At 44.2% G+C, this 24,192-nt stretch overlaps 1 protein-coding gene across 4 annotated transcripts in view; it reads left to right on the top strand.

The window, feature by feature from the left end:
* RNF157 (ring finger protein 157) overlaps positions 1 to 24,192 on the top strand; it is a 130,633-nt gene that overhangs the window by 92,547 nt on the left and 13,894 nt on the right. For 3 of the 4 annotated variants that reach the window (XM_040330058.1, XM_040330057.1, XM_040330059.1), the window contains exons 15-19: positions 2,178 to 2,289; positions 8,006 to 8,208; positions 8,285 to 8,338; positions 12,408 to 12,453; positions 13,205 to 13,300. In XM_040330058.1, the coding sequence (XP_040185992.1) occupies positions 2,178 to 2,289; positions 8,006 to 8,208; positions 8,285 to 8,338; positions 12,408 to 12,453; positions 13,205 to 13,300 (511 nt within the window). The remainder of the gene's footprint in view (positions 1 to 2,177; positions 2,290 to 8,005; positions 8,209 to 8,284; positions 8,339 to 12,407; positions 12,454 to 13,204; positions 13,301 to 24,192) is intronic. The other variant, XM_040330060.1, reaches the window with a different exon arrangement.

The raw sequence follows: 24,192 nt of genomic DNA, 5'->3' as shown, positions 1-24,192 counted from the left end.
TCACCGCGCCATGCCTCAGTCGCGAAGGGGGGCGTCGGCCTGACACCCCCCCAGTGTGTGGCACCGGGTGCGTCACGCCCCCCCCGCCCCCTGCTTAGTACGCCACTGGGATAGGGCAATAGTAAACAAAGGAGTCGCGCTATTTAAATGTGATAAGAGAAACACCAATACTTGTGAAATACAAAAATAATAAGTGACTGTTAAAATGACATGAATATCTCCACGGTAGTAAAACACAGATGGAATGTGAGCAAGCCAAGAGGTTTGAAGGAGTCCAAAGATATAGTGATGAGATAATCCCAGATGTCAATGATTATAACCACACTGTGATCAGGACGAACAGGAGACCTCCACCACAGATATTACTGACTCTTACCGCAGCACAGTGAAATAACAGCATAAAGGGTAACAGATCCACAGCAGCAGCCACAATGATCAATCCTCCAATAACGATGTCTTTAGTATAGGACTTCCCATTCAATGGCAACCAGCAATCAGCATTTTTGGAAGCGGACCTTTTTATGCATCAATCCATCCTCTATTCATAGATCGCTTTTTATTCATAGGAAGCTATGGTACACTGTACCATAGCTTCCTATGAATCCCACCCCCCTCCTACACTGTACCATAGCTTCCTATGAATAAAAAGTGATCTATGAATAGAGGGGAAGACCAGGTGATGTCAATCTCAAAGGTTTTAAATGCCCAGACTCATCTGACCTTGCCCCAACAATCGGCACCATGGGTTCTTCTAAGCAGTTGTCTAGAAACTGAAACTGAAAATAGTTGACGCTCACAAAGCTGGAGAAGGCTATAAGAAGATCGCAAAGCGTTTTCAGATGTCAATATCCTCTGTTCGGAATGTAATTAAGAAATGGCAGTCATCCGGAACAGTGGAAGTTAAAGCAAGATCTGGAAGACCAAGAAAAATATCAGACAGAACAGCTCGCAGGGTTGTGAGAAAAGCAATTCAAAACCCGCGTTTGACTGCACGATCCCTCCAGAAAGATCTGGCAGACACTGGAGTTGTGGTACACTATTCCACTATAAAGAGATACTTGTACAAATATGGTCTTCATGGAAGAGTCATCAGAAGAAAACCTCTTCTACGTCCTCATCACAAAAATCAGCGTTTAAACTTTGCAAATGAACATATAGACAAGCCTGATGCATTTTGGAAACAAGTTCTGTGGACCGATGAGGTTAAAATATAACTTTTTGGCCGGAATGAGCAAAGGTACGTTTGGAGAAGAAAGGGCACAGAATTTAATGAAAAGAACCTCTGTCCAACTGTTAAGCATGGGGGTGGATCAATCATGCTTTGGGGTTGTATTGCAGCCAGTGGTACAGGGAACATTTCACGAGTAGAAAGAAAAATGGATTCAATAAAATTTCAGCAAATTTTGGATGGTAACTTGATGCCATCTGTGAAAAAGCTGAAGTTAAAGAGAGGATGGCTTCTAAAAATGGATAATGATCCTAAACACACCTCAAAATCCACGGGGGATTACATCAAGAGGCGTAAACTGAAGGTTTTGCCATGGCCTTCACAATCTCCTGACCTCAACATAATTGAAAATCTATGGATAGACCTTAAAAGAGCAGTGCGTGACAGACAGCCCAGAAATCTCAAAGAACTGGAAGACTTTTGTAAGGAAGAATGGGCAAAGATACCTCAAACAAGAATTGAAAGACTCTTGGCTGGCTACAACAAGCCTTTTACAAGCTGTGATACTTGCCAAAGGTGGCAGTACAAGATATTAACTCTGCAGGGTGCCCAAACTTTTGCAGACACCATTTTTTTGTTTTCTGTAATTTTGAAAGTGTAAATGATGGAAATAAAATCTAACTTTTTTTGACCTATTATAAGAATGTCTAATCTGTAATTTGATGCCTTTTGGAGATTTTTCCATCTTTCCTTGGCTTCGTTATGCACATTAATACAAATTTTTACCTGGGGTGCCCAAACTTTCGATCCCCACTGTATAGTATAATGGCAGTTCTGGTAAAAAAAAAAACTTCATGAGGCTTATTTGGAGATTTAGATAGCTATACTGTAATAAATTGCACAACTTTTGAAATAAACTGCCACACAAAAAAATAGACTTGAGCCCTGCTAAAGCTTAAAGGATTATTGGAAAATAAAGTTCACATTCATTGTTTGTGTTTTGCCCCAGGAGAATGGAGCTACCCCGGAGAGCGAAAACCTGACTCTGTCTTCTTCTGGAGCCATTGACCAGTCTTCCTGCACAGGAACGCCCCTATCCTCCACCATCACCTCTCCTGAAGGTCAGGAACTATATTAATCCTTTGATTACTCAATGAAATGTTATATTCTCTCAAGGGGCTCACGCTGTTACAGGCCATAAATGCACGTAGGCCACCATGTATACGGCCATGCCTCTGGAGACATAAAAGTGTCATGCTTCACGTTGTAGCTGTCCTCAGGTAGTGAGATATCAGATTACATTTTATATATTTGCTGCAGTTTTATGTGACAAAGCTTTGCACCTTCTGAGTCCACTCCAGACCCTTTGCTGATGATGTGTGGAAAGCTCTTAAACACCATTACATACATACAGTAAATGTCAAGTGTAACAAATGCTGCTCTTATCTGCTGCCTAGGGATCAGCTAAGGTTCTGGCCAGTGGTGGCTGGTGCTTAAAATTTTTGAGAGGGCGCAAACAAACTGAAAAAAAAAAAACATCAAGCGCAGACACTGTGCCCATCAAGCGCAGACACTGTGCCCATCAAGCGCAGACACTGTGCCCATCAAGCGCAGACACTGTGCCCATCAAGCGCAGACACTGTGCCCATCAAGCGCAGACACTGTGCCCATCAAGCGCAGACACTGTGCCCATCAAGCGCAGCCACTGTGCCCATCAAGCGCAGCCACTGTGCCCATCAAGCGCAGCCACTGTGCCCATCAAGCGCAGCCACTGTACCCATACATTTCCGCCACTGTGCCATCAAACGCAACTACTGTACCCATCAGTTGCTGCCAGTGCACATCGCCCGAGAGTCGGGACTTGCCTGTCTCGCAGCGGGTCACTGTGCCATCCTTCACGTCCGCCCTCCTTGATGTCTCCGGTCCTCTCTATCAGGCGTCCAATCATAGCGCCTATTGTTTCAGCAAATCAGGTGACAGGTAACCAGACCCGAGCACCTGATTGGCTGAGAGGCTGGTCATTCGCTTTCCTAACACAACACTGAGAAAACAGCGAACGCACAGCATTGCGCCCGCTGTTTACCATTTTGTAAGCCTATTAAAGCCCACGGCTCTAATCAGGCGCTTCCAAAAACACCCCCCCCGCTGTAATTCAGGTGCCAGGGGCCAGACACCTAAATAGGGGGCGGCAGCGGTGACCATAGATAGATTCATGCAATGTATGAATCTATCTATGGTGAGAGAGACGTGACAGGAGAGAGGGGGCAGTGCTCCTGCATCCTTTATGGACGCACCACCACTGGTTCTGGCTTAACCCATGGGAAACACGACACATAATAGCGGGCCGTCAGCCCACTCAGCCGTGGCAGTGGAATTCCCCACCACATAAAATGACCTATCAAGCAATGCTGGAGACATCACTACTTGTCTGCTCCTGGGCCTATTTCACCTATGATTTTCTGTCTGCATTGACAACTTTCTGGTGGGATAACTACGGCGGGTTCGGATTCCTATCTGAACCCACCTGAGCTCATCACTAATGGACAAAGATAGCTAACCCACTGGTGCTGTGCAAAACCCCATTGACATCTTCACTTTTTAGGTACAAGTACAGTGCATTAAATGCATGCTTTCTGAATCTTTGTTATGATTTTGGCATTACATATAGTTTAGTAGTAAAGTGTGTAAAACACACAATATACCTCAGCAGAATTTCACAGATGGGAACAGGGTCTCCGTCATGGGTATTGCTGGTTGAAGTGACAGTCTGGTCATCTTGCTTGAGACATGTGTCTGTGTAGAGGATAAGTATATAGAGTATGTAATTTGTTTACTGTTTTTCAGAAAGAGAAAGTAACACTGAATGCTATATGAATATATTATACATACTAATATACCATTAAACATAACAGGTCTTCACTGTAGACATCCAACCAGGGAGGTGGAGGGTGATGAGAGGCAGCATGTGTGCAAAATGATACCTGATTTAATCATCCAGTGCTGTGAGGTTTTATTGACCATCTCCTCCCTTCTGCATACTCTGCGTTTTGTCTCTCTGAGTGTCATGCCCCCGTACATGTACAGGTTTACTGGCGGACTTTTTACCACCGGCAAACCCGAGGGGAAAGCTGATAACCGGCTCAGCAGCTTTTTCCCCCTACACACGGCCGGTTTTCCTGGCAGGAAAACTGCCATAAGAGCTTTGGCCGGGAAACCCGGCCGGGTGTATGCTCCACCGCAGTGTTTCCCATAGGAAAACTGCCGGGAAAAAGACCGCCGGGAATCGCGGCAAGCAAAAAGAGAACATGTTCTAATTTTTATATGGGTAAGGTATTACTGCGCTACCAAAGAAATAGGGAAGGGAGGGGGAGGGAGAGGGTGGGGGGGGGTTACTGCTGCAGCAGCAGCACTGAAGGTATATGAGACCCAAAGTGAAATAAAGTGAATAAGTAATGCTGCGCTGTAAAAATGAAATGGGGTGGATATACCTAAGGTAAGGATAAAGTGCTATATCAAGTGTATAATAAACAGTGTATGTAAGTGTATGTAAAACATAAAAGCATCAAGGAATGAGAATAAATATCTCTGCTAATAAATAACAATATAAATGACATCAAATCCAAGAATGTAATAAATACAAAGTGCTGGGTGCAACTATAATAGAACATGCGCTGCTAGGATAAGTCCTCAAAACGTTTAAAAAAGAACAGAAAAGCACTTATGTAATTTTTTTTATTTCCATTTCATATAACACACTCTGGAGAACTGGTTTGGGGGTCTAAAAGACTCCTAAAGCCAGTTCATGGTAAGGGGAAGCCGACCAACTTGCTGCCAATAGGTGGGTAGGGCTGTCTTTAACACGGGGCAAAAGGGGAAGCTGCCTTGGCCCAGTCATTGTTGTGGGGCCCAAAGCAGCTGCCCCTCGAGCCCTCAAATAATTGATAAGTTGATTCGGGAGGACCCAAGAAAATGTTTGCTCAGGGTCCAATCTATATTCAAGACGGCCCTGTGGGTGAGGCATACTGTAGGTGGGACAAAGGCCCCATCCTCTCCTTTGCTGGCACCCTCTCCTGGGCGCTGAGTTGTGCCTAAGAGCCCGGTGCCCATAAGCATAAGGCTAGGGTGCTGCATTCCTGAAATGCCAGGCCAATTAGCTCTGGGGCTGGGGGTTTGCATGTTTAATTCAGTCCTATTTAACATTTAAGAAATTAAAACTAAATGATAACCATGGAAGTACTGAACCTGTGTTTTAAAAGGGTTCTGCATTCTTATGGACAAAATAATCCATAGCTCCAAACCCCAAATTACTAATTTCCTACTTCAAACAAGCGAATAGTTTGAATTTTATGCAATATGTTGCATGAATTTTAGAAGGAATATTCATTTGTTGATTACTAAATAGGATGAACAGTACATTGAAGCAGTTTGCCACTGCAGAACAAATCTTTGATTTTGGAATTATTACAAGAACAGTTTTCACACCATGATATTTTTACACACATGCTGTCCCTATTACCTATTTTTCATAATTAAATGGAACTTCAACCAGCTTCTTTGTTTTGTTTTTTGGATAAAGTAGGAAAGGGTTAGAATCTTTTTTGAGTGGTACTTTTTGTTGTGTCTCCGATAGCAAGATTTCTCCTTAAAGTGTTTATCAGGGTAAAAAAAAATCTGTTTATCTCTGGAATGCATGTACAATTCCCCCATGTTTTATTCCTTGAAAAAAGTGGTTACAATTACAGAAAAATACCAGTTTACCTACCAAAAATCCAGTGAGCTAAATTCCTGTCTGGTCTGACAAAATAGGGCCGGATTCACGTACAGCCGCGTAAAATTGTGCGGGCGTAATGTATCTTATTTACGTTACGCCTCCGCAACTTACACGGGCAAGTGCTGTATTCTCAAAGCACTTGCCCCGTAAGTGGCAGCGGCGTAGCGTAAATCGGCCGGCGTAAGGCCGCCTAATTCAAATTTGGATCAGGGGGGTGTGTTTTATGTAAAACGACTGTGACCTGACGTGATTGACGTTTTTGCGGAACGGCGCATGCGCCGTCCGTGGAGTTTCCCAGTGTGCATTGCTCCAAAGTACGCCGCAAGGACGTCATTGGTTTTGACGTGAACGTCGATGACGTCCAGCCCCATTCACGGACGACTTACGCAAACAACGTAATTTTTTACAAATTTCGACGCGGGAACGACGGCCATACTTAACATTGTTACGCCGCACTTATGCCTCATATAGCAGGGGCAACTATATGCCGGGAAAAGCCTAACGTGAACGTCGTAACTTTACTGCGTCGGCCGCGCGTACGTTCGGGAATTCGCGTATCTAGCTAATTTGCATACTTGACACGGAATTCGACGGAAGCGCCACCTAGCGGTAAAAAAAAATGCAGTTAAGATCCGACGGCGTAAGAGACTTACGCCTGTCGGATCTAATGGATATCTATGCGTAACTGATTCTAAGAATCGGGCGCATAGATACGACGGGTCGGATTCGGACTTACGGCGGCGTACATGGCGCTGCGCCGTCGTAAGTCCTTTCAGAATCTGGCCCACAGTGCCTCTGCATGACATAAATTCCATGCAGTGTTATTGGACCAGCCCAGTTCTTCCCTGCTGGACTACAGAACAGCTCCCTGATAACTGTGCTGTCAGCGGAAATGGGTTGTGATGTGCACACCACATTTCTGGCAGGATTTGCAGATATTTCCCCCCCAGGTAAAATGTATTGCAGACAGAGATGTACTGAATATTTTAAGTTTTGCCCAGACATACACTTTAACTTTCTGTCCCGTAGATGGTAGTCACCAGGACACGATTAAAGGGGTTGTAAAAGTACACATTTTTTTTCCCTAAATAGCTTCCTTTACCTTTACCTTTTGCTTTTAAATGTCCTTATTTCTTCTGAGAAATCCTCACTTCCTGTTCTTCTGTCTGTAACTCCACACAGTAATGCAAGGCTTTCTCCCTGGTGTGGAGTGCCGTGCTCGCCCCCTCCCTTGGACTACAGGCGAGTCAGGACGCCCACTAACACACAGCTTCTTTCTCTATCTGCAACGTAGAGAGCGTCCTGACTCTCCTGTAGTCCAAGGGAGGGGGCGAGCACGACACTCCACACCAGGGAGAAAGCCTTGCATTACTGTGTGGAGTTACAGACAGACGAACAGGAAGTGAGGATTTCTCAGAAGAAATAAGGTCATTTAAAAGCAAAATGGAAGGATGAGGTAAGTGAAGGAGGACTGCACTAAGGTAAAGGAAGCTATTTAGGAAAAAATATATTGTACCTTTACAAACCCTTTAAAGGAAAATCTTCCCAGACTGTAACCCCTCCCTCCTCTATTCAAATTATAGATATAACTGTACCAGTCACATTTATGATCTATTATGCATTTTCACACAAAAATTCTTATCAGAATGAATGTCATTTATTGTTTCTGAAAAGTAACTCAGTGAATGTAGATATTTTATTTCTTATGTATATTTAGGCAGTTGTTTGCTTTTCCTTTTTGGGGAGCTCTTTTTGTTTTACATTGTTTGTTGCTATGACTGAAACATTTCTTACACCAGCTTTGAGAATTCTGTTGCTTTATGCTTCTGTAACCATTTAACTGTACTCCTCACCCGTCCCTTTTCTGCCCATCTCTCACCCTGCCATATACTGGTTTACTTCTGTTCCCCTGCTTACCATTCCTGTGCCTCGCTCTTCTCTGTACCCTGTACTGTAATCCTCACTCTCATCTTTTTCACCTGTTTATCTTGTTTTCCCTCTTCTGTCTTATCCTTCGTTGTCACTACTTCCTCCATTGCCCCATTCCACCCTCATCTCTTGCGCAGACCCTTTGAGCAGTAGCCTGGCACAGTCCGTAATGTCCATGGCCTCGTCCCACAGCCAGCAGTCCCAGCTCAGCACAGACACAGTGTCCTCCATGTCTGGCTCCTACACAGCTGGCGTGATGGAGGAAGAGGAGGAGGAGGAAGAGGGGATCACGCCATCACCTCCAGTGGCACCCAGCGGTTCCCCATCAGAAGAGGGAGAGGTAAGTCTTGCATTGCTTTTAGAATTATTCATTGATGGCTGAACATTTTCTAACCATCTACATGCCTCTCTTCCAGCTATCACCAGAGGGGCACTTTGTGACTGTGTCTGCAGATGAAATGGATGCAGAGGTATACTTAATGCATGGGTGAGGAGGGGAGGGTGTAAATAGACAGATGGCATGAGACAACATTACAGAGCTCTGGTCCCTGCAATGCCTGTCCAATGATTGCGGATGGCACACTAAACACACTATATAGTCAAGACCAAGGTGTCGCATCACACGTGTGCAAGGTTGGGTTTGTTGTGTTTCCGTTGGCTGCCCATTCAAAATAAATGGACAACCTTTATGCAGCACTAGTTTGTAAATCCAGAATTTATGGGCATTAGTATCACTTTAACCACCTCAATACTGGGCATTTAAACCCCCTTCCTGCCCAAGCCATTTTTCAGCTTTCAGCGCTGTCACACTTTGAATAAAAATTGCGAGGTCATGCTACACTGTAACCACGTGAAATTTTTATAATTTTCTTCACACAAATAGAGATATTTTTTGGTGGTGTTTAATCACCCAATCCCCCCCCCCCTGAAAAAGACCCCAAATGTAGAAAAAAAATATGTTTCTGTCGGTAAATTTTGCAAATAAGTAATTTTTCTCCTTCACCGATGGGTGCTGATGAGGCAGCACTGGTGGGCCCTGATTAGGTGGCACTTATGGGCACTGATTAGGTGCCACTGATGAGGAGGCACGAATATGCCGCACTTATGGGCACTGATAGGCAGCACTGGTGGGCACAGACGGCACTGATAGTTGGCATTGATGGGCAGCAGTAATGGGCATTGATGGGCAGCACTAATAGCCAGCACTGACTGGTATCACTTTTGGGCACAGATTGGTGGAAATTATGGGCACTGGTTGGCACTGATTGCTGGCAGTGGTGGGCAATCATTTCTGGCACTGATGATCAGTGCCCTGATTTTCATACCTAGCTGTCCCCTGTGAGGAGATGCCGCTGATTGGCTCTCCTCTCCTCGCACTCTGTCAATGTGAGGCGAAGAGAGACGATTACTGGCATCTCCGTGTTTAAATGTGACTGGCTGTGATTGGTCACAGCCGATCACATGGTTAAAGAGCCATGGCTCTTTACACAGATCGGGGTCGCGCGAGAGCGGTCGTTCTGGGCGGCCGTCATATGACGTCCACCCAGAACGAGAGCCACACCGCCCAACCGCAAGTGGTTAAAGTTTATCAGGTTTTATGGCAGGATCAAAAAGTATCCTCAAAGTATAGCTTCTTAAGTTAGACTTATACTAGTATACTTTGGATGCAAAGAAATACTCTCATAAGGATTTTTAACTATATGCGATATTAGTACAGTGATCTCCCTGCTGAGCTATTGTGTTCTGACATAGGGACTGCCAGAGCACACTGGTCAGCGCTCACAGCCATTGGCTACCAGAGCTGATCAGATGCTGGTTTTCCAGAATGCCCATTCAGCAGAAGCCAGGCAGGCTGGTGTACACACAGGCCAAATGTGGGCAGGTTTCTGTTGAACCAGATGATATTCGGCCCAGGTGTACCTGGCTTTAGATTGTCTACAACAGACCACCAACTGCATATAAAGCTGTCCGTAGATGATTCTGTTTTTGATCAGCCATGTGGCTGATCAAATAAACAAATGTATTTCCCCATCCACACATTTGAGGTTGATAAGGAAATCCTCCCCGCTGCATTATTGTATTCTGACAGCAGGACTCCCCTCCTGCCAGAATACATTGATCAGCGCTGCAGCTGACTGGCTGCATGCATTGATCAAGCACACATTTTCCAGCAGTCCCATTTGAGAGGCGTTGTTTAGTGGGTTGACTTCTCTTTAACAGGAACGTCCATAGACAGATCGAAATTCGGCGAGTCCCTGCTTAACCAAAAAAATGTTGATCCATATATGACTAGCTTATTAAATGTGGTAAACATTCAGCACTACAATTCAACAGCACCAGTGTACAATGCAGCTCCCAGACCAAATAAAAGAAAGGCAGCAATCGTTCCAAAGAAAAATTATAGTAAGGAGAGAGAAGGGTGCATACAATATATATTCCATGTAAACAGTATTATATCCCCCCTGCCGTACTAAGAGAGATTGTATTTGGTGCCCATCAAGGCTTACACAAACCTCACTGCTCGCCACAAATGATAACCCTCAACCAGGAGGCATTAATCCGATGATGTGGCGCTATTTTATGTCCAACTACCCTATACCTTTTTAAGCCTCTATTTAAGATATGTGGCTTCATACATCGGAAGAGCCTTATTTATCAATGCCTTCCGGGCCATAATGGTAGGGGCCAACAGTTTCTTCCATGACAAGATAATCACTTTGCGTGCATAATATAGGAGCAGAGTGAGCAAAGTACGGATCACATTTTTGAGTGCTAACTTGTCCACCAGGCCCAACAGACAGACTTCTATAGATGGTTTTATGGTGATTGTAGTGACCAGTCTACCACCTCAACCCAGAACTGCCGGATGTGCGGGCAATGCCAGAAGATGTGCAAAAAATCTGCCCCAGGTGTATCGCACCTCTAACAGTTCGATGGGTGCGCAGGGAAAATCCTCACCAGTTTAGCAGGAGTGTAGTATACTCTATGATGGAACTTAAACTGTATCAAGTGATCACGTGCCAACACCAATCTAGCAAACGTGGCGCTTCATATATTGTCCCAATCATCGTTGTCAAGCTGCGGGAAATCCGACAACCATGCAGCCTGACAGGAGGCCAAAATCTTGGTAATGTCTATGAAGAATTCCTTGTATATAGTAGACAAGGCTTTAGATCTTTTGGTCTTTTTCCCTGAGCAGTGATTTCAGGTCACCAACCCACACATCCAGATTTGAGGACCTAAATTGGTCAGAAAAAGCATGCCTGAACTGGAGAAAACTAAACAAGTGCGAGTTGGGGAGCTGGTGCTTACTTTTAAGCTCATCAAACATTAACAAAACCCCATTTCCAACCACTACACACACTGGGCCAGATTCATAAAGGACATACGACGGCGTATCTCCAGATACGCCGTCGTATGTGCGAATGAGCGCGGTCGTATCTATGCGCCTGATTCATAGAATCAGTTACGCATAGATTTGGCCTAGATACGAGCGGCGTAAGTCTCCTACGCCGTCGTATCTTAGGGTGCATATTTACGCTGGCCGCTAGGGGCGCTTCCGTCGATTTACGCGTAGAATATGCAAATGAGCTAGATATGCCGATTCAGAAACGTACGTCTGCCCGGCGCATTGATTTACGTTGTTTACGTAAGGCTTTTTTCGGCGTAAAGTTACCCCTGCTATATGAGGCGTAGCCAATGTTAAGTATGGACGTCGGGACAGCGTCGATGTTTACGTCGTTTGCGCAAGTCGTACGCGAATAGCACTGTGTGTAAGTTACGTTCACGTCGAAAGCATTGACTATTTGCGACGTGATTTCAAGCATGCACACTGGGATACTTTCAAGGACGGCGAATGCGCCGTTCGTTAGGAGCGTCAAGTACGTGGGGTCACGATTAATTTGCATACAACACGCCCCCTACCAGCCTATTTTGAATTAGGCGGGCTTACGCCAGCCCATATACGCTACGCCGCCGTAACTTCGGGCGCAAGTTCTTTCTGAATACGGGACTTGCCTCTCAAAGTTACGGCGGCGTAGCGTATATGAGATACGCTACGCCCGCCTAAAGATAGGCAATTCTACGTGAATCTGGCCCACTGTTTTTATCCCATATCTGGTCCAAGTAATTGGATCTGGATATAAAAAAAAGTGAGACAGTTGGGGATTACGCCACAGAGGAGTATGCGGTGACACCACCCCACCCTGGAATTCAGCCCTTCTAGTCGAATCCTACGCTCTGATGACTGAGCGCATGGATCCTGTAATGGGATAAGGGGCCCCTCTTCCCCTGTATAACAAGCAGGACAGAGCTTAATAGGAACCTACAACTGCAGCTTCTAAAGTTATCACGGCTTCATCATCTGGCTGAGTCAACCATCTGTGTGCAAAAACCAACTGCCCCGCTAAGAAATATCTGGCAAACAACTGCCCCGCTAAGAAATATCTGGCAAAGCAGTTCCAGGAGATTTTAATGTAGAGAAGTGGTAATGGTCACATGGGCCCACTGATGTCATGTTGTCTTTTTTGGCTTTTTCAGGGAAATGTCACAGAAGAAGAATTTGCATCTCCAGAAGAGGATGATGGTAACACTCTCAGTATTTACCCCATTGAATATGTTCCATGTACTGCTTTAGTCTTCATTGAGATACCTCTTATGTGTTGTTGAATGTTTCTCTAATTCCCTGTGGGTCTAGCAATTTTGTAGACATCTGGTAAGGAATATTATGACCCCATAAAACCTGCAGAATATTAAAGATGGGAAGTCAGTTAAAGGCATTTGTAATAATAATTTGTATTTTTGATTTGTTACAATAGTGCAGCATTAACCAACTGCAGATGGAGTGAACCTGTCATTGAATTCCTAAGACCGTCTTATTTGAACTGTGCTATCACAACGTTGCTGTTAGGATTGCATGAATAAACAAAGGCTTTGTTAATTGATAGTTTTACCCTCCCGCAGGCCAAAGTGTTAGTCATCAGAACGGGCTGAGAGAGGCAACCAGTCATCCTCCATGGTGGCCTTACAGATTGACACTGAGTTGGCTCTGACAGGGAGAGTATACAAGTGAATAACACCCATCTGAATTGTATGGCAGCACTGTTATAATCTAGAGAATCAGACTCACAAATGCCCATTTTGGACTGGTACTTTTTAATATTTTGCTGGTTATTCATAATCTGCATGTACAGACCACTCCTGCATGGCATCATTATTGCAGTCGACAACTCTCTTCCTCTTCTTGCTGTGCTCACAAGATTCCCAGGCTAATAAATGTTGGGCAGTCTGTCTGTACAAAATCATGCCCACCTCTAACTTCCTTAACTCTGTTGCAGGGCAGAGGACTGGCAGAGAGTGTGACAATAACAATGCAGCTCATGTCACACTGGACGCTCTGGACAATGTGCGGGGCTCTGATGGCTGCCTGGCCGGTGAGTGGCTGCCTCCTGAACATGAACTCTCCCTCTTCACCCCATCCCTAATAATGGTTTATCTCACCAAACAAACCTGAACCAGCGTCAGATAGCAGTGAGTGGGGGAAAAGCCTACTTCTTATCCCTCCTAACTGTAGGTGTTTCACTCTTCCCTGTCTGTCCTCTCTTATTCGTCTCCTCTTTCTTTCCTTTAACTCTTCTGGATGTCTGTTTTCTTTAGTTTCTACATGAAGTTTTATTTTCCATTTCTTGCTGCTTAATTTTTTACTATCATCTCATGTCCTTTTTTAAGTTGTCTGAGTTCATGGCAGTGCTGTCTATTGGAGCACTTGTGAAATTCTTGAGGACATATAGGATATATCCCTAGAAATAATGCATCAGTCATCCTACAGAAATTGAGAGAATTTGCAAAAGTATCCTCGGTGCAGTTGACAATTTTCCCTTAAAGCACACATGGCATGAGAAAAATATATGAACGGTCATTGCTTATCTCCTTTTTGAAAATTCTAGTTTGCCGAGCTGTCCCAGATATCAATACTGTCTGAGTCACTGACCTTGGACAAGCATGCTGCAAGTGAAATTGGAGCTGTTCATTTGCATAGGAGAGTGAATTAGAAGGGGCTAAAGAGCAGTTCCAAAGTAAAAGTTAGTGAACATGCATCTACCGCAATTGTGTCAGAACATCCACCTAATGAACCTTAGTGACACTAACCTCTGGTTAAAAAAATATATTTTCAAGTATGTATTTTTAACTCAGAAATGTCCCTTATATTGCTCTCGGGTCCCCCCAAATCTTTTTATTTTCTGCTGTGATTCGTCTTCCTGTTAGAGAGAGGGTGGCTATGTTCATTCTCCATGGTCCCACTGTATGTAGGAATGTAGCCACCCTTTCTTGCTTGCCCCTGAGACAGACTAGGCACTATGGGATGTGTAGTGTGCATAGAGAAGTGCACATGACAGCAACTAACGTTCATTGCTGGTTCCAAAAAAAACAAAAACTTAAGTGAGGAGGAAAAGAAGAGATTCAGGAACTCACTGAAGCTGGCATTTCATAGGGTAAGAGGTTGACAGTTTTTGGTCGTCCGTTGCCTGCACCTCAGAAGACAGGAGACAGTGTATAAGGTTCAGCAGTTAAAGCCTAAATATTGTAACATTATTTAAAAATCACACACAGGACAGTACTTAAATTCAAAAGTTGCCTTTATGCTGGTGCTGGGCTGCTGGTGTCTCTGCCCCCAAACCCCTGCAGCCATAATCTTTTGGCAATAAAAACAAAGTTACAGGTGCTATTGGTTGTAAACCCACACTGTGGAGTTTGTATACAGCAAGGACCACTCTGAGAACTCGGCTCCACTGTGCTGCTGTCCAGTAGCATAAGATAAATGCTGAGAACTGAAAATGGCAATGGCTGACAGCACTCAGGGGCTGGAGTATAATGATTGTAGAAGCTGTTGCAATAATCAAGAGTCAATATCCAATGAACTCACTAGTGGTTTATTCACAACATGATTAAAGGAAGTAAAAAAAAGTACATATTCCATAGAATGCTGGAGATGGCTCGGGCACTTATACCGGCCAAAGAAAGCCATGGGGAGGCACCAACCACCATGGCTGCAAAGATAAGATTGAAAGGGCTGCAGGGAGGACCAGGCCGGGAAGCTGCCGCTGCGAGTGGAGGACGTCTCTGAAACACCTGGGCGGACACGCGGTACCTGGAGGAGGAAGACGCTAGAGCCAGCGTGGAGCGCATGTGTCCATGGTTTCCATGACAAACGCGTTTTCGCACACATTCACTTTTGCAAGTCACGTGAATGACGGCAATCAGAGGATTTAAGCCCGATTTAAATCTTTTATAAAGTAATTTGATAATCAGTCATTTTGAAAATATATAATCAATAGTTCTGTGGAATATGTACTTTTTATACTTCCTTTAATCATGTGAATAAATCGCCAGTGAGTTCATTGGACATTGACTGTTTGAAAAATAAAAAATGAGGGGCTTTGAACTTTGTAGGCACAGTAGACTGGTTATAGAAAAATATAAAGAATTTATTAATATAAATACATAAATAAAGTTAGATTTTAGAAAGCCTTTACATTACAAAAAATATACAGAACATACAATCCAATCATAGCACATGCTAACAGGGGAACCATATTAGTAACAGGAACTTCAGGGAAGTCAACACGATTATTTCCATGGTAGCATTAATATCCTGAAATGTGGCTCAGGACTTATAGCAATAGACATACATTGACTGTTGATTATTGGAACGGCTTCTACAAACGCTGTACTCCCAGTCCCTAAACGCGGTTAGCCCTTGTTTTTGGTGCTTTGGGGTTAATATTAGAACTGGCACAGACATTCATCAAGAGTGCCGACTATACCTGCCCTTTCCAATCCCCCTTCCACTTTATTTGTGAAAGCTGTACTATCAATTCTATGAATGAAAAGTGATCTGTGAATGGAAAATGGGTAGATGCCCGGCGGGTATGGAGATGGGACTCAGTTTACGTCTTGCAACATGTATGCATTCCTTGCAATCCGAGCGAGGGCAAATACCACTGTGCAACATAACATGTAAGCACGTTGTTTCCCTGGAAGCCCAGGTTCTGATTCTAGGCAAACAACTGTCAACACTGAGAAGATTCTCCATACTAAAGGAGAGTTGGGATCGTACCAAGGGCCAGCATACAGGCAGGTGGAGACAAAGCGGTGCAGGCACCAGAGCAGAGTAGATGTGTGACAGTCAGGAAAGGTAGAGGGGAAAGAGTCAGGGAGGCCGATCCTGAACTGGAACATCCCAATAAGTACACCCTGTTGAGTGACATTGGTGAAACCAGTCAGGGACCAGCATTGCTGGAGCAGAGTGACGCCCCTAGCTGCCAGGGAAAGAACTCCTCCAGCGAGGGTGTGGGGAAAGTCGAGGACAGATTTTGATGATAAGGGACTCAATTCACAGAAGGACAGAGAAGGTAATCTGTCACAAAGAGCTGAAGCGCCGAATGTTGTCTACTAGGCACTCGGGTTCGGCACATCACAGATCTGGTGGACAGATTACTGGGTGGGGGGGGGATTGGGGAAGACCCGGCTGTCATGATGCACGTTGGCACCAATGACAAAGTCAGAGGAAGATTGAGTGTCTTTAAAAAAACGATTTTAGGGATTTAGGAGCTAAATTGAAGAATATGACCTCCAAGGTAGTATTCCCCAAAATACTACTGGGACCTCGAGCCACACCAGAAAAGCAGTGGGAGATTAGGGAAGTAAACAGGTGGCTGAAGAGCTGGTGTAGAAAGGAGGGGTTTGGGTTCCTGGAGAACTGGGACGATTTTTCAGTTGGTTACCAGCTCTTTAGCAGGGACGGACTGCACCTAAATGGGGAGGGTGCCGATCGGCTGGGAGGGAAGATGGCCAAAAAGTTAGAGGGGCTTTTGAAATAGGCAACGGGACGGGGGGGTTCCAGACATAAAGATAGCCAGCGTGGAACAAATTTCAGTGGGTAGTATTGGGGGCATTGGTGCTAGGTTGACTAAAGCGCCTAAACCCGTGGTACGTATAGTGAAAAGTCATAATTGCAACCTCAGAACACCCAATAAGGAGATGGCATGCGTCCAGACAAAACTACAAGGCTTGTTCAGGAGTCCGGAGGACAAGATGGGAGAACTAGAGCTGCTAGGGTATGAAGAGGATTAAGATTTTGTGGGAATTTTGGAAACTTGGTTCAACAGCTCTCAACTGTTGTCTCTTGGCTGACAACTATTCAAGGGTATTCCCTATATCGAGTTAGGGGGGGTAAAAATGGGGGAGGAGTATGCCTGTCTATAAACAATGATGTACAGGTGATTGTGAGGGACAATATCACTAATGAAGCAAGAAAGGAGGTGGAATTATTATGAGTAAAGCTACTGAGGGAAGAAACCAAGGGAAAAGTAATACTGGAAGTATGCTATAGGCCCTCTAACCAGAAGGAGGAGGGGGAGGCGGAACGCCTATCACATCTTGGAATGGCGGCAAGGATGGGAAGTGTCAATTATAATGGGGCATTTTAAATATCCAGACATAGACTGGGCAGAAGGAACTGTGCATTCGTCTAAGGCTCGCCATTTCCTAAATGTCTTGCAGGACAATTTCATGGGTCAGATGGTAAATGCACCAACAAGAAACAATGTGTTATTAGACCTTCTAATTACTAACAATATAGACCTGATCACAAATGCGGAAATACAGGGCAAATTAGGAAACCGCGATCACAGGTCAATACGTTTTTAGTATAAATCACACAAGCAGGAAACACAAGAGGAATACAAAGACACTGAATTTCAAAAGAGCCAACTTCTATAAACTACATTCCTTGCTAGAAGATATTAAATGGGAGGGTACCTATTAGATTGTAAGCTCTTCTGAGCAGGGCCCTCTTAATCCTCTTGTATTTTATTGTATTGTAACTGTATTGTCTCCCTTTTATATTGTAAAGCGCTGCGTAAACTGTTGGCGCTATATAAATCCTGTATAATAATAATAATTAGCCAATGCATCCCAATTGGTAATACATTTAAAAGAGCTAATAAAAGTCCTGGGTGGCTTAACTCCAACGTAAAAATGCATATAAAAGCAAAGTAGATAACCTTCAAAAAATTACAAGGCTGAGGGGTCATCATCAGCATACCAACTGTACAAAGAATGCAATAAGAAATGTAAGGGTGCAATCAGGGTGGCTAAGATAGAACATGAAAGGCACATAGCGAAAGAGAGTAAGAAAAATCCAGAGAAATTCTTTAAGTACATTAATAGTAAAAGAGGGAGGACCGATATCGGGCCCCATAAAGAATGATGAAGGTAATCTCGTTACAAAGGATGGAGAGATGGCAAAGGTTTTGAATGTATTCTTTTCCTCATTCTTCAAAAGGGAAATGGGGGGGCTTCAGTAACCAAAACTACATGGTTAATTCTCATGACGTGTCACAGGAAGCACCCTCATGGCTAACAGGATAGAATTAGGAATAGACTTGAAATACTTGGCATAAATAAGTCACCGGAACCAAATTGCTTGCACCCGAGGGTCCTTAACCACTTAAGGACCGCCTCCTGCACATATACGTTGGCAGAATGGCACGGCTGGGCACAGGCACGTACATGTATGTTGCCTTTAAGAGCCCAGTCGTGGGTCGCGCTCGCTAGCAACGCGACCCGGTCCGAAGCTCCGCGGACCCGATCACCGCCAGTGTCCCGCGATCGATCACAGGAGCTGAAGAACGGGGAGAAGTGTGTGTAAACACACCTTCCCCGTTCTTCACAGTAGCGGTGTCATTGATCGTCTGTTCCCTGATATAGGGAAAGACGATCAATGACGTCACACGTACAGACCCGCCCCCCTACAGTTAGAAACACATATGAGGTCACACTTAACCCCTACAGCGCCCCCTAGTGGTTAACTCCTAAACTGCAATTGTAATTTTCACAGTAATCAATGCATTTTTGTTAGTATTTTTTGTTGTGAAATGACAATGGTCCCAAAAATGTGTCAAAATTGTCCGATGTGTCCACCAAAATGTCACAGTCCCGAAAAAAATCGCTGATCGCCGTCATTAGTAGTAAAAAAAAAAATGTATTCATAAAAATGCCATAAAACTATCCCCTTTTTGGAAACGCTATAATGGGAAAAAAAGGATGCCAATTTTGTTTGGGAGTCGCATCGCACGACAGTTAAAGCGACGCAGTGCCGATTCGCAAAAAGGGGCAAGGTCCTTAACCTGCATATTGGTCCGGGTCTTAAGTGGTTAAGGAACTCAGTCAAGTAATTGCCAGACCATTGGGCCAGATTCACAAAAGAGATACGACGGCGTATCTCCTGATACGCCGTCGTAATTGTTTTAGGGGCTTCCTAACTATGCGACTGATTCATAGAATCAGTTACGCATAGTTTGCCCTAAGATCCGACAGGTGTAATTGAATTACACTGTCGGATCTTAGGATACAATACTTTGGCCGCCGCTGGGGGGAGTTTGCGTCGTAAACCAGCGTCGGGTATGCAAATTAGTACTTACGGCGATCCACGGCGGTTTTTCGCGTTCGCTACGTCGCTGCTAGTCTAGTTTCCCGTCACAAAGTTAGTCGTCATTTTAGCTGCCCTAACTTTACACAGCCCATGTTAAAGTATGGCCGTCGTTCCCGCGTCTAAATTCAAATTTTTTTTTTTCTTGCGTAAGACGTCCGGGAATACGAAAGTACGCTACGCACGTCGCCGTTTGAAAAAATTACGTCACTTCGCGCAAAGCACGGCGGGAAATTCAAAAGTGAGCATGCGCAGTAGGTCCGGCGCGGAGGCCGCCAGCGTAGGTTTTCATTGCAAGAGCTTTGTGAATCAGGCACTTGCGATGAAAACTTGCGGCGGTGTAACGTATCTACGATACGTTACGCCGCCGCACTTCTACGTGAATCTGGCCCATTGTTCCTAAGTTTTACAAACGGTCTACTGACTCTTATGGTACCAGCTGATTGGAGAAAAACCAATGTAGCACCAATATTTAAAAAAGGACCAAGATGTATCCCTGGGAAATACAGACCAGTTAACCTCACGTTAAGTTTTCAAGCTTTTGGAGGGGATGATAAGGGACCATATACAAGATTTTAGTAATGAAAACAGTATCATTTGCAGTAATCGGCTTGGATTCATGATTCATTCTTGCCAAACCAGTCTATTAACCTTCTATGAGGAGGTAAGTTGCCATCTAGATAAAGGAAGGCCCGTAGATGTGGTGTATCTGGATTTTGCAAAGGCATTCGATAAAGTTCCCCATAAATGTTTACTGTACAAACTAAGGTCTGTCGGCATGGACAATAGGGCGAGTACATGGATTGAAAACTGGCTACAGGGGCAAGTTCAGAGGGTGGTGATAAATTGGGAGTGCTTGGAATGGTCTGGTGTGGAGAGTGGGGTCCCCCAGGGTTCTGTCCTGGGACCAATCCTATTTAATTTACTAATAAATGATCTGGAGAAAGGGATAAAAAGCTCAATCTCAGTATTTTCGGACGATACTAAAAGTTAACTAGGACAATAGCTTCTCTGCAGGATGTGGAAAATTTGCAAGAAGATCTGAACAAATGAATGAAGTGGGCAACTACATGGCAAATGAGGTTTAATGTAGAAAAATTTAAAATAATGCATTTGGGTGGTAAAAACATGAATGCAATCTACTCACTAGGGGGAGAACTTCTGGGGAATCTAGGAGGGAAAAGGACCTGGGGGTCCTAGTAGATGATAGGCTCAGAAATGGCATGCAATGCCAAGCTGCTGCAAGCAAACCCAATAGAATATCGTCTGACTTCCATGTCAGAGCAGTGTGAACTAGGGCTGCACGATTCTGGCCAAAATGAGAATCACGATTCTTTTGCTTAGAATGAAGATCACGATTCTCTTACGATTCTCAATTTTTTTTATTAGACTGTGGTAATATTCATAATATATATATATATTATAAGGGCCCCCCTTTAGCCTGATAGCGGTAAGCTCCTGTATACATTGGACCTAATATGTGTATGTGAGTTTGGGACTTAAGAGTGTAAGCTCCATGAGATCAGGAACTGATGAGAAATGTACAGTATGCAAATTGTTGGTGCTGTATAAATATTATTAATATCTAGCAATTGGGGCACATGGAAATGCCAATTGAAGGCACCATCTCTGTGCCACCCCTCAACATACAGAACACAACCCAGTACCCACTATGCCTTTCCTCCCTATTCAGAGCACAGCTCAGCACCATCTCTATGCCATCCCCTATATACAGTGCCCAGCAACATCTGTGCCATCCCTGATATACAGGGCACAGCCCGGCACCATTCCCCCTGATATACCGATCACAGTTCAGCACCATCTATGCCACCCCCCCTATATACAGAGCACAGCCCAGCACCATCTCTATGCCATCCATCCATATACACATCCAAGCACCATCAATTCATATATAGAGCACAGCCCAGCACCATCTCTATGCCACCCCCCATATACAGAGCACAGTTTAAAACCATCTTTGTGCCATCTTTCCATATACAGAACACAGCTTAGCATCTTCTCCATATACAGGGTCACCTGGCTGGGGGTCACAAGACATCCCGGGTTACATTGCAGGGGATGCAGGCACACAAAGGCAAAACGCGGTTCACTCACCGTCCAGAGTGGCTCTCCGGGGACACACAGGCGGCGCCTTCAGCACCTCGGACAGTAGCGACGGCTTTTTCCCGCCGGCCGAGAAGCATGCTGGTACCGCCCACGCCCAGGCATCACTCTGCGTCTCTGATAACCTGACGTCAGTTCCGGTTGCTGACGTCAGTGCCATTTGCGTTCCACGCTGGTTACGTGGAACCGGCGGCGACATATGAAAATCGCGGGTCATCCCGCGGGGAGATCGTGGATGGAGAGAATCGAGATCGCGATTCTCTCCGCGATTAATCGTGCAGCTCTAGTGTGAACCCGGCCTGTGTGTGTTTGAAAATACTACTCCTGCATTTCAAACTGGTAAACAAATAGGATTCCTAGATCATTGAAAACGGGGCTGGGGCGAATTGGACCACTAAATAAAAAACAAAACAAAGGCCATGTCTGCATCTAAAAGCTTATATTTAAACTGCTTTTAAAGTCAGTGGTCAGGCAGTTCAGGAGATTGGCAATGGCATCTCTGATATTTCTATCTGTGACATGTCTCCTTTAAACAGCAGAGCACTCTGCTCACTTCAAGTCTCCTATATGAATGATTAGCCTTCTGTCTGCTTGGTATTTACCTATGTCATATTCTGAGTCCATCTACTTTTATTTGTTTTAAACTGAAGACCTCAGGTTGGCACGCTTTTACTTCTTTTCTCCCAGCGTGTATACCCATAGGTATTTTAAGGTCCCAGGCACACTGGGCATTTAGCCCTGCTGCATGAGCCTCTGGTGTAGGGTTGCCACCTCATCCCTTTAAACCTGAACACATATGAATTACACAGGTTCTGAGGCTGATTTAATGCAGATAAGGTACTAAGTGAGTTGAATTACCACCTTAATCAGCCACACAACCTGTGCAATCAATATGTGTTCGGGTTTGAGGCTGGGTTCACACTATACTACACGACAGCAGTACAACTTTCATCCTACTTTGCCCTGCGACATCAGTCCTACTTTGGTCCTACATTGGTCCTACATCCATCCGACTTTCATGAACAGGATACTACTTTGATCCGACTTTGTGATAGTCTGACTTGTTCTTTGACCAATCAAAACAATCCCAGAGTGAAATAAATTCCTTTTACTGCTGCTGTAATCACATGTCGGATGTCAAAAGTCAGATGGTAAGGACAAGGCTCCTACTTTGGTCCGAATTCAATGATATTCAATTGGCTGAAGTAGGATCAGTGTCGGACCAAAGTAGTACAGGGAGCATTTTCAAAGTCGGACCGACTTGTGTCGGACCAGTTAAGACGGCTCCCATAGGGAAACATTGATTTTCACACGTCATGCGACATGAGCTCCCAATGTCGGAGCGTTTGTCTGACCAGTGTGAACCCGGCCTAAAGGGATTAGGTGGCAACTCTACTCTGGTGTTTAGCTGTGGCGGAGGGCACAGATGGGCTGTGTGGGGACAAATACTTGGAACATAGACTGCTTGTATTTTGAGCATTTGTTCCTGGACGTATACTGCCCTAAACATTTAAGGGGTGTGGGTGAGAATGTGTTCAGAAGACAAACCAGGAATATAGGTAAAAAATACTTGGTGGTTTGGGGGAGTTGAGTACTGCTCTAAGAACAAGTCATCAATGACGGTTTCCATATTTCCATCTCCAGAGGTCCCTTTTTAATCATTTTGTGCTTCTCTTCACCAATTGTTCAAATGCCCACTCTGCATTTCCCCAACACTGTAGACCTTATAAAAAGTGTCCTAAGGAAGGATGATTCTTGCTGGAACCATTCCAATTTCTCCTTTCCTGTGTCTAGTACAGAATGTGAGAATATGGTGGTTAGGAGAAAAAGAATAGTCCTTCAGACCCTCAGTCCAGGCCATACTATTTCCACTTTCAAGTTTTAAGTTGCTTCCTCATCTAGTCACTTTCTTTTCTCTTTTTCACAGTTTTTGTATTTTATTCTATATTTGCTTTTTCTGTCTCTGTAACTCACGTGTCACTTAACTGCTGTAAAAGTTCATGTTCACTATGTGTCAGCTGTGCTCACTGCTTCCTGCTCGGCCTGACCCTGCTACCCATCTGCCCAACGTGTACCTTGGCATGTCCCTACAATAATATTGCAGCACCCTCTGGGCTTTCTGCGCTACTGGGGCTTTAAAGCATAGGACCCCTTAACAGGCTTCTGCTGCATGAGGCAAGACATGGCGGGACAAGCTATTTATGATGCTGCAAAGATAACTGACTCCTTTCACTTATAAACAACTGTTTTGTCCTGAAAATGTTGATCCTTATGACAGATAACAATTGTGTTATAACTTGGTGAATCAAGCCTCATATCAGATTCTAACCTGCACTGGGACATGACAGTTGAGGGGCGAAAGGTTGAATGTCCTAACCCCTAGGTTGTAAAGGCTGTTCTTTTTTTTTTTCTTCTTCTTGTAAAATGAAAAAAGAAAACTCAAAAATTATTTGATAATATAAAAGAAAAACACATATGAAACATTTTAAAACATTACCCAGCCAAATCCCACTCACAAATGATAAAAAAAACTCCATATCTGTGCTCACCAAACTATACAGTTGTGCTCAAAAGTTTGCATATTCTGGCAGAAATTGTGAAATTTTGTAATTAATATTAAAAATGTGACTGATCAATGAATTTTATTTTAAGGATAGCAATCACATGAAGCCATTTATTATCTTGGATCCTTTTAAAATCATAATGATA

Source organism: Rana temporaria, chromosome 12, assembly GCF_905171775.1.
Source record: "Rana temporaria chromosome 12, aRanTem1.1, whole genome shotgun sequence".
In the NCBI taxonomy this organism is placed as follows: domain Eukaryota; kingdom Metazoa; phylum Chordata; class Amphibia; order Anura; family Ranidae; genus Rana; species Rana temporaria.
The sequence above is the reverse complement of the archived record's forward strand: the minus strand, read 5'-3'. Positions and strand labels throughout refer to the sequence as shown.